This window comes from Dama dama, chromosome 28 (assembly GCF_033118175.1).
Source record: "Dama dama isolate Ldn47 chromosome 28, ASM3311817v1, whole genome shotgun sequence".
Classification (NCBI taxonomy): domain Eukaryota; kingdom Metazoa; phylum Chordata; class Mammalia; order Artiodactyla; family Cervidae; genus Dama; species Dama dama.
This window is the reverse complement of record NC_083708.1, coordinates 32,436,492-32,451,162: the sequence shown is the minus strand read 5'-3', so window position 1 is coordinate 32,451,162 and position 14,671 is coordinate 32,436,492. Positions and strand designations below refer to the sequence as shown.

The 14,671-nt window shown below is 36.3% G+C and overlaps 1 protein-coding gene across 2 annotated transcripts in view; it reads right to left on the bottom strand.

Moving 5' to 3' along the window:
- GOPC (golgi associated PDZ and coiled-coil motif containing) overlaps positions 1 to 14,671 on the bottom strand; it is a 40,686-nt gene that overhangs the window by 13,812 nt on the left and 12,203 nt on the right. Inside the window, exons 2-4 of one of the 2 annotated variants that reach the window (XM_061131882.1) lie at positions 6,869 to 7,033; positions 5,286 to 5,309; positions 1,883 to 2,058 (exon numbers count right to left, since the gene is read on the bottom strand). In XM_061131882.1, the coding sequence (XP_060987865.1) occupies positions 1,883 to 2,058; positions 5,286 to 5,309; positions 6,869 to 7,033 (365 nt within the window). The remainder of the gene's footprint in view (positions 1 to 1,882; positions 2,059 to 5,285; positions 5,310 to 6,868; positions 7,034 to 14,671) is intronic. The other variant, XM_061131883.1, reaches the window with a different exon arrangement.

Genomic DNA, 14,671 nt, shown 5'->3' with positions numbered 1-14,671 from the left:
TTCAAGAAAATTATAGATACCAAGGGAACATGTCATGCAAAGATGGGCTCAATAAAGGACAAAAATGGTATGGACCTAACAGAAGCAGGAGATATTAAGAAGAGGTGGCAAGAATACACAGAAGAACTATACAAAAAAGATCTTCATGACCCAGATAATCACGATGGTGTGATCACTCACCTAGAGCCAGACATCCTGGAATGTGAAGTCAAGTGGGCCTTAGGAAACATCCCTACAAACAAACCTAGAGGAGGTGATGGAATTCCAGTTGAGCTATTTCAAATCCTGAAAGATGATGCTATCAAAGTGCTGCACTCAATATGCCAGCAAATTGGGAAAACTCAGCAGTGGCCACAGGACTGGAAAAGGTCAGTTTTCATTCCAATCCCAAAGAAAGGCAAGGCCAAAGAATGCTCAAACTACCGCACAATTGCATTCATCTCACACGCTAGGTAAAGTAATGCTCAAAATTTTCCAAGCCAGGCTTCAGCAATACGTGAACCATGAACTTTCAGATGTTCAAGCTGGTTTTAGAAAAGGCAGAGGAACCAGAGATCAAATTGCCAACATCCACTGGATCATCAAAAAAGCAAGAGAGTTCCAGAAAAACATCTATTTCTGCTTTATTGACTATGCCAAAGCCTTTGACTGTGTGGATCATTATAAACTGTGTAAAATTCTGAAAGAGATGGGCATACCAGACCACCTGACCTGCCTCTTGAGAAACCTGTATGCAGGTCAGGAAGCAACAGTTAGAACTGGACATGGAACAACAGACTGGTTCCAAATAGGAAAAGGAGTACGTCAAGGCTGTATATTGTCACCCTGCTTATTTAACTTCTATACAGAGTACATCATGTAAAATGTTGGGCTGGATGAAGCACAAGCTGGAATCAAGATTGCCAGGAGAAATATCAATAACCTCAGACATGCAGACAACACCACCCTTATGGTGGAAAGTGAAGAGGAACTAAAAAGCCTCTTGTTGAAAGTGAAAGAGGTGAGTGAAAAAGTTGGCTTAAAGCTCAACATTCAGAAAACTAAGATCATGGCATCTGGTCCCATCACTTCATGGCAAATAGATGGGGAAACAGTGTCAGACTTTACTTTTTTGGGCTCCAAAATCACTGCAGATGGTGATTGCAGCCATGAAATTAAAAGACGCTTACTCCTTGGAAGGAAAGTTATGACCAACCTAGACAGCATATTAAAAAGCAGAGGCATTACTTTGCCAACAAAGGTCTGTTTAGTCAAGGCTATGGTTTTTTCAGTAGTCATGTATGGATGTGAGAGTTGGACTGTGAAGAAAGCTGAGCGCCAAAGAATTGATGCTTTTGAACTGTGGTGTTGGTGAAGACTCTTGAGAGTCCCTTGGACTGCAAGGAGATCCAACCAGTCCATCCTAAAGGAGTTCAGTCCTGGGTGTTCATTGGAAGGTCTGATGCTGAAGCTGAAATTTCAATACACTGGCCACCTCATGTGAAGAGTTGACTCACTGGGAAAGACCCTGATGCTGGGAAGGATTGGGGCAGGGGGAGAAGGGGACGACAGAGGATGAGATGGCTGGATGGCATCACCGACTCGATGGACATGAGTTTCGGTAAATTCTGGGAGTTGGTGATGGACGGGAGGCCTGGCGTGCTGCGATTCATGGGGTCGCAAAGAGTCGGACACGACTGAGCGACTGAACTGAACTGAACTGAAGTGAATTAAATCTGCAATATGTAATGCTATAAAGTTAACAAGTAAGCTACAATCAACCATAAAATCACTCTTATATAAAGATTAATATATTGTTTACCGAAAGAGATAAGATACTCTTTAACTATGTACTTGGTCACCTAAGAGCACAAGGGTAAGATGGTACCCATTTTCCACACACCTTCCTGCCAGTTCCTTATCCAAATACTTGGCAGCCAGTCTTGCCCCATAAACTTCAGCCTGGAGAACAGCTATATGTCTACGAAGGGCTTCATTCTCTTTCCTCAATAACTTCACTTCAGCTTCAAGTTGAGCTTCTTTCATTTTCTCTTTTTTGTTTGCTTCAAGCTCTCTCTCCTGTTGCAATTTTTTAAAAATGCAATGAAAATACTTTCAAGACTCTTTAGCAATAGACCATGCGCCTTAAAAGACACAAAAGCACACAATCTATGATACCAATGATGAAAGCATATGATAAAAATTACCACTTTATTTCTATAAAATGGAGCACAATGATTTGGATCCAGTTTTTTTCAAAACTAGTACCAGAGGTGTTAGAACCACTTCAAGGTAAGATAACATAGCTTGAGGCACCCTGATCCTGAGGATACTAAGATTAGTAGCCTTCTCTAAGCACATGTTATCACATACTAATAGTAATGGCTTCAATGGATAATTGAATCTACTCTCTACTTTCTAAAATGACTCTAAAACTAGACTAAAATAATCACTCTGGTGACTGTGCCCAAACATTTCATTAACTTTAATGCAGCAATTCTATAAACTATAAATTTGGCTACAAAGAGAAACATTTTATAGCCAATTTATCTTAGAGCATTGTAAGAAACTTACAATGCTTAAATTAGAACAGATACTCCAATTTTTAAAAAACATTTTGTGGTAATGGAGAAATGCTGGTAATAACTGCATTAAAAATATTTACACATTAAAAAATATCTATACAGAGAACAGACTTGTGGTTGCCAAGAGGGAGGGGAGAAGGAGAGGGACGGATGGGGACTCTGGCGTTAGTAGATGCAAGCTGTTACATTTAGAATGAATAAACAACAAGGTCCTGCTGTGCAGCACAGGGGTCTCTATCTAATCTCCTGGGATAAACCACAGTGGAAAAAAGCATAAAAGAGTAAATATACACATGTGTGTAACTGAGTCATTTTGTGGTATAGCAGAAATTAGCACAACACTGTAAATCAACTATACTTCAATAAAAAATACAGCTTATGGAAAAACTAACTATAGGTAACTATATCCATGATGCAGACTACCACTGAACTTTGGGATCTGGAATGGATCATCTATTTGTCCAAATGTTAAAGTGACTGAAGAACTGTTTTCTGAGAAAAAATACTGGCCTGGCTTACCTACTATGAGGTTGGATAGATATCCATTTTTATCTCTCAAAAAAGGATGCTATCCTTTGCTTCACTTGGTAGATAATTCATATATATGAATTTATAGGTGTCAACCAGAGAATATAACCTTAAGATTTTTGCCACCAGGTTTTTATCAGCAACTCACATGTGAGAGAAATAATTTTCAATATACTTTCAAAGTATAAAGTACAGTGTACCTACTCCTATACATCAAGGGTTACAAATGTAAATACCTTTGGGATCCAAGCACAGAATAGGCAGGTAGGTACAAAGGAAAGTGGAGGGGAAAACAGAAGGTAAAAATCCTGCCAAAAGACAGTCAAATTCAAATTTGAACTCTCTCTCTCTCTCTCTCACACACACACACACACACACACACACACACACAGTATGACTAAATAAACCCTTCTGAGAGTTGGATAAGGGCCCTGAAAGATCATTTAAATGTTATTTTTGGATCAAGAGAACTATCCCAAGTTTGGGTAGAAGTGTTTACTGACTTAGAGCACTCCTTTCACAGATTCGTTAATTTACAGAATCTGTATATCCTGTGAAAATATAGTTATATTTACTGATGACATGCAGAAGACACTGTTCACCACACCATGTCCCCTTTAGGAGGTTTAAATAAAGCTCCACCTCAGCACCAGGAAGAATGCTTCTCTTGAATGAATGGCACAGGATATTGTTTCTAATGTTCGAGTAGTGAATACTGTAATTATTTCCCTTTTACTATAAATAATAAACTGAGAAATGTAAGCAAACTTTTAACAATTACTGGAATATGTTTTGATACTAATTTCAATGTCTGCTTTGATCTACTGTTTTAACAATAGCATATCAATATACAATATATTTAAACATCAATATATGATATATTCAAATACAAGGCAGTGAGTACCATCATCTTAAAAACAATAAAAAAAAAAAGCCTAAAACGAATGACAATTACCAAATGTTGAATATACTTATCACTTCCTTGATTAAACTTTTATCATTATATATGTGATAAGAAGGAAGATTAGTATGTTTTTTCCATTTCTGTAAAAAGACAAATATAACAACTAGAACACAGTTGTTTATAGATTTTTTTTTATTTAATTTGAAGAACTAATAATCTAGAATCCTCCTTTTACAACAACTTTGGAACTCTTAAAATCTCAATTTATTTCAGAATCTCTTTCCTAAAAGGGCAGGTTATCAGTTCCAAAAGAAACCATGGTTCGGACAACATGAACAAAGTCTTTTTAAATGACATTTATGGAGTTTAATGCTTTTGTTTCAGAAAAAAAGAGTTCCTAGAAGACCAAGAATTGTTTATGGGCTAAGTAAATTTTATGTTGAGGATTCTCTATTTACAATCACTTTAATGAACTATTTATACAATATTTATGAAATATGAGAAACATATTAAGTCACCACTTTGCTTTAAAGATTTAAACTCCTAGTGAATTGGACAAACTCTCTAGCCTGAAATGAACAGATGCAAGCAAAAACAGGACTAAGAACACTGAAGTTAATCACTTTTAGATTTAAAGAATCTTGTTTCAGTTAACCTGTTCATCATTTGGTAACAATAAAGAAGTTAATTTTATATTCTGATATCCGCATGCTATATTTCCAAAAGAAGAAAAGTCATATGACAACTTAGAACCTGATTAAGCTTAGGTAGTGGGAAAAATATTAAGAATTTATCTATACTGTTATTTTCTAAGGTAAATTTAATAAAGGGTTTCAAAATTCAATTGTTTCAAAGGCCACACAATTATTCTCAAGACTGCTAAAAAGTTATAACACATGCAGTGGATGAATAAGAAACAAACATGCACATTCTTTCTCTGGGAATAAATTCAAATAGAAAAGGAGGAAAGAGCTAGGCCTGCATAAGGAAAACCAATTGTTCTTTTGAAGCAGCGGTATGAGCAAATTACAAAGCTCAGAAGTTGTCAAAAATTGATGGGTTCTACAAATAATGGCAATAAATCACAAAAGAAAAATTGTTTAACAACATGAGGTGAGAAAAGAGCAATGGACTACTGACTGAATTTTTCGGGTACTGGCACATTAAAAAATTACCATCATTAACATCACTTTCAGATACGTACAAGGTGACAACATGTACTATGCAAAAAACGCACTAAGAACACTTCAGCATAACATATTAAAGCAAAACAGAAATGGTATACTTACCAGCTCCTCCACAGAGGGGACAGACTTAAGATATAAGAAAAAAGTTTTATAATTAGAAAAACATCAAACAAATAAACTTATTTAGTGGTACAATCATTACAAGGAAAATTCCTATATGTTGAGTATCACTTGGGTCAAGTTCATTAAAATAAATATATTTGCAAATCCATAAGCAATGGTAACCGTACAGGATTAATTTTTTTTGTTTTATCCAAACTGGTTAACACATTTGGTTCAATGTCTTTCCACTAAAGCACCATGTTTCAAAACTAATGTTAACATGTCACATGAATTCTATTCTAGTGAAAATGTACATTGTTTCTCACTGTTAGTATCAAATATTCCAAAGAAGCAGCTATGAATCTGATTCATCTCAATTAAATAAAACACTAATAATTTATAGTTAGAGAATTTCAAAACTGAAAAGTACTTTAAGAGAATGTAAATATTCATTTAAATAAATTCTAACATACCAGTATTAGAAACTAATCAACCAATTAAACAGAAATAACTGAAAATGAATAAAACTTTAAACTGCATTGCTGTCATCATCAACATCATCTTATCTCATCCCTCTCCCAAGCTGTATGTCTTATTTATTGCTGTGTTCCCTATAGTACACTTAATACATATGAGGTTAAATCAAAATGAGACTTAAAAAAAATTCTCTTTAAACAACCTACACTGATTAAGAGGGCAATAGTTAATTATGCAACACTTATAAAAACAAACATTACGCAAACATGAGAAAGCACTCAGTGGCGGGGAAAAAACTTATATTAAGAGCAAAAGGAAAAACGTGCCCCTGGCTGACACCCAACTCCGTTTTCCTCCATTTTCTTCCTTATTAAAAGAACTCAGATTTTACTGGAGGCGGTCATGTGACCAATGAAGGGACTGACATGCAGCTAGGGAAGGCCAACGAGACAGCTAAACGATTGGCAAAAAGCTGAGGATTTCATGAAAAGGTCGTTAAGGAAAATGAACGCAGCTAGGAAGCATCATTTTGCCCTTAGACCTTGGAATGCAAGATCCTGGAATGCAGGTAGGAAGAAATCCTGAAGGCAGAAACCATGAGCTGAAGATGACAGAGCAGAACAACAAAAGGAAGCTGGATCCCTGGTATCTGTGGAACTGCCCTACCAGCTCTGGACTGCCTGTCTCAAAGCTTCTTCAACTGAGAGAAAAGACTGATAACATGTACTATTTAAGAACAATTCTCAGGTTACTTGGGATCTGTTTTATATGTAGCTAAACTAAATCTTAACTGATACAGTAGACAGGCAAAAAAAAACTGTTTACATGTTATAATCACAAATATCTTTTAAATATATTTATATAGATCTTTTTAAATAGGAGTAAGATTCTATTCTAAGTACCAACTGGTTATTGATGTTGTGACTGACCAGTACAGTCTCCACGTAATGAGATCAAAGATGATTAGGACGATCTTCACATTTCCTGTATTTTCCAAATTTCCCAGGAGCACACACTAATTTTTATAATTAAAAAGGCTCATTAAAGACTGTTCTTTTCACCCTCTAAAATACATATAAGTATGTGTTATTCTCTAAACTACTTACCAATTTTGCCTTAATGGTACCAGAGTCAACACTTTGGCCAGTTTTAGCATGAAGCTGAAGCTGAATAGAGTGCAACTGTAAAAGTTGATCATGTACTTCTTTCTCCAATACAACTTTCTCTGCTTGGGTCTCTGTCAGTTCAGATTTCAGATCCACCAACTGTGCCTTAAAAACGAGCAACAATAGCAGAAATTAACACAGCACTGTAAATCAACTATATCTGAATTTAAAAAATAAAGCAACAATAAAAAACATTAAGTATGTTTAGTTTTCTTTATATTTGATTATATTATTCAAGAATGACAGAGAGAGACTATTTGCAATGAATAGAGAACACTAGAAGACCACTATTTGACCAAGCTATAGGATATCCACCTAAACTGACATAAAATCAACAGTACAAGTAAGATAGTTGAGTGGAAAGAGAACTCTACCATAAACACTATCTCTTAATAACACAAAATGCTAGTTCCATTTTACTTTGCTCACTTTAAGAAGGCTTTTCACTGTTTCTGTCATCTGTAGAGTTTATGAAAATACACAGGTATGGGATGATTCATCATTCTATTGAGATAATATGTGCTATAGTGGTTTACTAACATTAATAGTACGTTACAGGAGATGCTGAAGCTCCAATACTTTGACCACCTGATGCTAACAGTCAACTCACTAGTAAAGACCCTGATGCTGGGAAAGATTGAAGGCAAAAGGAGAAAAGGGCGGAAGAGGATGAGATGGTTGGATAGCATCACTAACTCAATAGACAGATTGAGGAAACTCTGTGAGATAGTGAAGGACAGGGAAGCCAGGCATGCAGCAGTCAATGGGGTTGCAATGAGCTGGACACAACTTCAGTGACTGAACAACAGGAGAAGCCAATCAGTGGTGCTGCCTTCACCTCAGTGAACATTAGTCCAAATCAGCCTAATCACCACCTCGTTTTAGGTGCTTCTGTACAAACTACTGAGGCTACAGTGGGTCCAAAGACCAGAGTTAACTGTAAGCTATAGTTAACTGTTACAGCGTAGCACAACAACCCATTAGAACCACTTAGCTATTCAATCTGAAGTTTTTCATTTTTCACAACTGATACATTGTTTTACAATAGCACACAGGATATATCCCTTGTGTGTGTTTGATATTTCCAGCTCACAAGTAGATTCAAGACCAAGGCAAGGCCTTAGTTTTCTATTTAACATAAATTTTACCACTAAGTATCTCAAAAGCCAAGCAGCATGCTGGCCCAATGAGGTAAAACGGTGGAGAATATTTTCTAAATTATAGGTGATATTTATTTATGCCCTTGAGAAGCTTTCTTATCAACTGAGGTAATAAACATGCATTTGAACCAACCAAAAAAAATGTGGCATGTTACAGATATATTTAGAATTGGTCAGGTCCTCAGGAATTCAAAGTAAAGGAAGGTTTAAAGAAAGTGAGGAAAAGAGAGCTTAGAAGGGCTTTGAAGTTAGTCAAGAACAAAATAGAGGCAGTAAAGCAGACAAGAGATGAGAAGACCAGTGAGGACAGACCAAGACTAGAAGCAACATAGGTGAATTCCCTGAGTATAGAGACCAGAGGAGAGGAGCCGATTTCAGTCTCCCAACTGCACCAACTAGTGCCTGGTATATAAAAGATGCTCACTAAGTATCTTGAAGTTGAAGCATATTCTAATACGAGCCTTGTGAGTTCAGATAAATCATTCTGTCTCAAGTTTCCTTGGTTTTAAAATAGTATAGTATCCACTAGGTATAAAATAAATGGGATACAAGGACGTAATATACAACAACAAGGAATATACACAATATTCTAATTTTAAATGGAGTATATAATCTATAAAAATGTCAAATTGCTATGCTGTAATCTGAAATTGATATAAATAAATCAACTATACTTCAATAAAATTTTTAAGTAAATAAAATAGGAATAATATCCATGCTTTGATTATTTTCATATTATTAAGCATATATAGGAAAGAACTTACTGGAATATGAAGGTGTTATCAGCAAGATTAAGACTACTGAGTGGACTGTACACGAAAGACTGGACAAGACTGGAGAGGAAAGTGAGGCTAGATACAACAAATGGCTTTGTTTGATAGACCAAAACTGAGACTGAATCTGACAGGAAATCACTACATGTTCCCAATGACATTTTGTTTTTGTTTTCAATAGCAGCTTTATTGAGATGTAATTCACATAAAATTCACTTTTTAAAAATGTACAATTCAGTGATTTTTAGTATAATCACACAATTACGCAACCATCAACGCCATATAACCACGGAACATTTACTCTCAATGACATTTCAGTCACATGATATTTGCAGGTAAGGAGGTTAAAGACAGGGACACTAGCAACACCCTACACAGATTTATATGGAATACAATTCTAATGAGTATATACCTAGGAAAGAAACTTCTGGGTTACAGAGTATGACTATGTTAAACCTCAGCGGAAAAGGCCAAACAGTTTTCCAAATGACTGCAGCAACTGACATGGCTACCACGTATGATAACTCTGATAGCTTCACAACCTTGTCTTCATTTGGTATTGTCAGTCCTCTTAATTTTAGCCATTCTGGGAGGAATCTAGTGGCATTTCATTGTGGTTTTAATGAAAACTTCTTGATTACTGCCACAGAAGCTGAACCACTTTACATTCCTACAAGCAATAAATGAGGGTTTGTTGACAGAAGTTTTAAATATTTGTTTTGTCTCATGCTTCTTCAGGGCTTCCCTTGCAACAGTTGGTAAAGAATCCGCCTACAGTACAGGCGACCTGGGTCCGATCCCTGGGTTGGGGAGATCCCCTGGAGAAAGAAACAGCTATCCACTCCAGTACTCTGGCCTGGAGAATTCCAGGGACTGTATAGTCCATGGGGTCACAAAGAGTTGGACATGAGTGAGCGACTTTCACGTGCTTCTTCGGGGTCTCTAATTATACTAATATGAATTACTCTTTCCCTATCTTTTATATCTGCAATTTCCTCTTAAATTCTTTTTGTTTTCCTCTTGCTGTACTTACTATATTGCCTATTTTTATGTTCCTTCCAAATTAGGCTCCATTCTAAAATAATTTTCCCCTATTTTTCCCCAAAGTTCTGCAAGTATTCTTTTATTAATTTCTGAGTTTTCCTATCTCTGAATCATTCTGGTTTATTCATAGAGGAATTAACATTATTAATTTCCTTTAGTTTATATTTTACAGTTTCCAATTGGTTTGTAGCCTTATTTTTCTAACATGCTTTCACTGTCTCTTGTCACATTATTCTATTCATTTCTACCTTTTTTGCATATAGTACATTTATATGGGGTTTACAGAAAATCCTTTTCTGTTACTCATGTTGAAATGAAATGGGTTTTCATGTAGCACCTGTCAGGGAGGAGGAGACTTGCATCTGGGAGTTTAAGGCGAGCATGGGTGGCTTTCCTAGCTACCTCCCTTGGTCTTAAAGTGAACTGTTTAAAACCATGGCCTCTGTGGCCAGAACCACTGTTTTGAAATCAGACTCCTATGTATGCATTCCATCCCTAACTTGAATATAAACTCTCCTCCCTTCAGACTTCATGTTTCTGCCCTGCACAAACAGGATTCTATTTTTTAGCAATGTTTCTTTACAACTGGACCTTCTTTCTCAAAAGCAGTTTTTGTTAGAAATTTCTGAGATTCTTCAAGTCCAACCCAGTACTTTCTAAGCTTCTTCCTGCAGCTTCTTCGTGTGTCCCCGTGGTTGTTTTGCACTCCTCTGCAACCTGGAGGTAGTTCTGCCAGTTGTTCTCAGGCCCTGTGCTCAAGTTTCCCATCCAAAGGGACGTCTTCTCCTTTTGAGCTCTGTTAGTGACTTCTGTGTCTGGGTCCCCTTGCTATTCATTCCTTCTGCCACACAGGTGCTCAGTCACATGATTTGTGTGGGTCCTGCTGCCCGAACCCACCCATGCTCTGGGGCTTATGAGGACACCCTCTCCTCATCTAGTTTTGCTTAAGAGGCTATGACTGGATTTCTTTTTTCGTAATTCTAGTTCTTCTGTTTTTACAAAAGATGTTTTAAAATTTAAAACTTGATCCATTGTGATCTTTCCAAGAAATCTTTATCTCACGTTTTCACTGCAATAGAAAAGCTGTGATAGGCTAGATCAGTACTTCCTAAGATAAATTTAATATGAACCACATGTGTAATTTAAATTTTTCCAGTAGCCACATTTAAAAAGTAAAGTTAAACAAGTGAAATAAATTTTTATAATATAAACCTAAAGGTTTAATCAGATTTACAGTCAGCTCTCTGCATCTACAGATTCAACCAACTGTGGATCAAAAATATTGGGTGGGGGGGGGGGGGGAAGCTTCAGAAAGTTCCAAAAAGAAAACTTAGTTTGCTTCATGCTGGCAACTATTTATATAGCATTCACACTGTATTAGGTATTATAGGTTAACTTAGAAATGATTTAAAATACACAGGAAGATGTGCACTGCTTATGTGCAAATACTGCACCATTTTATATAGGATACTTTAGCATCCATGGATTCTGGCATCTGCAGGGGTGGGGCTGGGAAGGCCTGGAACCATCCCCTACAAATACTGAGGAATAACGGTACTTAAATGTTTATGGCAAGAAGTACACGATGTGTTTCAACAGGTATGTACTGTCTGGTTTTCCATTATGATTTATGTTTCAAATCAAAAACCTCATTATTTATTAATAGCTGAGCAAAACTTCTGGCATTAAGAAAGATATAAAGAGGCATAAGTGGTATTCATGAATTAACTTAGCAGGATATCTTGGGATATCTGTGCGTGCATGCTAAGTCACTTTAGTCATGTCCAACTCTTTGCGACTCCATGGACTGCAGCCCGCCAGGATCCTCTCTCCATGGGGATGCTCCAGGCAAGAATACTAGAGTGGGTTGCCACGCCCTCCTCCAGGGGATCTTACCGACCCAGGGAAAGAACCTGGGTCTCCTGCGTCTCTTGCATTGGCTGGCAGATTCTTTTCTTGCTGAGCCACTGGGGAAGCCCTAGGTTAGCAGATTAATATTCAAAAGACCTCCATACTACCCTGTTGTCCCTTGCCTTGGAAGGAAGGAGGTCAAAGAGATCTTAGAGAACATAAAGACTATGATTATGATGATTACTATTTAGATAACAAAACCAACGCCCATCAAAGCTGATTTTCTTTCTATGGCTATCCGAACAGCCAGCGGCAGAACAGCCCTTTGAACCCAATCCTCACTCCTGGGGCAATGAAGCAGATGTGTTATCAAGCAGTTAGCTGTAAGGAAAAAATGTTTCTGCTGCTACAATACCTGTTTAATTTACTAACAATATTCACAGTTACCACAAAGCAAGCATTTACCTACCATATGGCAGGTGTACACGTACCATGCGTCATTGTAATTCTTATCATCATTCTCTCTCTCTCTCTCCCCTTTTTTAATAGTTAAGGAAACTGGAAATCAGAGTTTAAGCAATTTGCCCAAGATCACACAGCTGGTAAACAAGATTCAAATCTAGCTTGACCGTAAAAAACACCTAAGCATCTTTCACGTCACAAACCTTGGCCACGCAATAACCAGGAAAGAATGAAAATAAGAAAATAAATAGTTGATTTCAACCTTCAACTGTTACATTTCTACATTGGTATCTAAAAAAATCTTTTAAAAAGCAAAATCAAAACCAGTTAAAGACCACCTTACATATAGATTTTATTTGGGATTCATTCTTTTCACTTTCCTACATTTGATTTTTCTATCCCGAAAGAATCAGGATATTCTTTTCCTAGAACTCATAAAGAACAAAAAGACTTCACCCTAGGAGGATCTCTGAGCCTTAGGACCTTGACTTTCACTTAAAGGTCCTTAAATCAACCAATGGTGAGATTTTCTAGGGCAGTGACTCTCAAATATAGTCCCTGGATCTCCACTATCAGCTAGAACCGAGTGGGGAGATGTATGAGAATTCTGGGCATATTCTGCAACATAGGAATGCAATATTCTCAGGAATGAAAAAGAAAGACAGTGTATCTAAATAACTTTTTAGGATTTTTTTAGGATTATCATTACCATTCATTTGTATATGTAGTTATTACTATTCTATTTCTTACCTCAAATTCTTTTCCATGAAGTTAATTCCTTTCTAGTTCTTAAGTACTGGATTCCATTCTGTGGCACCAAAAATCAAAGCAATTTTTTATTCAGAGTTTCCTATTATTCCACACTGTCTAGACTTTAATCCTCTGTCCATACAATTTTGTAAAAATGTACAACAGCTGTACTTTTTCTTTCTAGATTTAGGCTAGTTTTTATTTAACTGTCTTATGGATAAAAAAGGAAATTACTTTACTGTAAGCATCCCCCCAAATCTCCTGTTCTGGGGAGAATTAAACTAAGACAAGAAATTAGCAAATATCTAACAGCAGGGAATTTGGGTCCAGGTCATTCATTACTTTGGGCATTTTGTACAGCTCTTTTGATAAAATTTTAATAAGTCTAAGCTAAGAATCTAAGTTAAAAATCTGATAAAACATTTTTATTTTGCACATGAAGAATTGAGGTCCAAAGAGATTAGGTGAGTTGTCCTAAATTACAAACTGTATGGATTAAAACTCAAGACCTCCTGACATCCTTTATAATTCTGGCAGTTAATAGGAAAAATGGAAAGGAAGGAGTCTATGAGTTCCAAATGAGATCACATCTCAAATCCCAGAATTAGAACTCTAAGCAAGAGAGTACTCTGAACATACACCATGTAGCCAGCCTCACCCCCCAAACATCCAAATGCATGTGGATGTGCACACATACACAAACACACATGTAGGCAAGGACAGGCTTGCACACAAAAGCACACACACTCAAGAGTGGGTCTTTGCTGGAATTACAAAGAAACCTGTTGACTTCAAATAGCAATTTAACCGTTATGAACCATAGCATACAAAGTTGCTGATAAAGACCACATTTCCCTGCAAACGCTTCTATACTTTATTTTAAAATATGTGTATAAAATGTAATCACATCATTAAAAAGAAACAATTATGCTTTTAAATGTATGTTTTTACTATTTGCAAATGCAATTTAGGATGAAAGTACAGATTGGAATTTAAATCGCCAGCAATAACATCATTTAATGTCAATGTCTAAAATTTATCATCTATACCCACCTACTTTCCTCAAAGGTTTTAAAGCTCATAAGACCAATCAAACAAATGTAAAAAAATAAAAATCATACAATGATGGTGGGATATGACTTGGTAAAGATAAAAGCCTTACTACAGTTTATTGAGTATTAAATATTGAGCTTCCTATTAATAGAAGAAACATGTAACATGTAAGAAACATGTAAACAAACAATGCTATTTTATCCAGTAAGACTGTCTTTTTTCCCCAGGGTCTAAACTGTTAAAAGAATCTATCATTCTTATACAAAAGGTTGTAAGCTACCTGACAGACAAGAGCATCATTGCTTTACATGGCCTTTTCCCCTCTGTGACAAGAATCAAGGGGATAATGTTACTAATGAAAGCATTTTGATCCATTCTTTTTCTTTTCTTCTACTTTTTCAAAATAGCCGAACAAAGTCTTACAGCTCATTTAATTTAACCCACACCTTTATAAAGACTTTCTCTATTTTCTCTTTTCTTCCTGTGACCAGGATACTTGGCGCTGCTCTAATATCCAAGATTATAAAAAGCCAGTGAGTCCTGCTCTAAAGCAAAGACTGTGACCAAACAGAAAATACATTCAAAGGTTAAACATCAAGATGTTAACTCAAGATAGGAAATAATATTCTCTTTCTTAATTACATATCAGC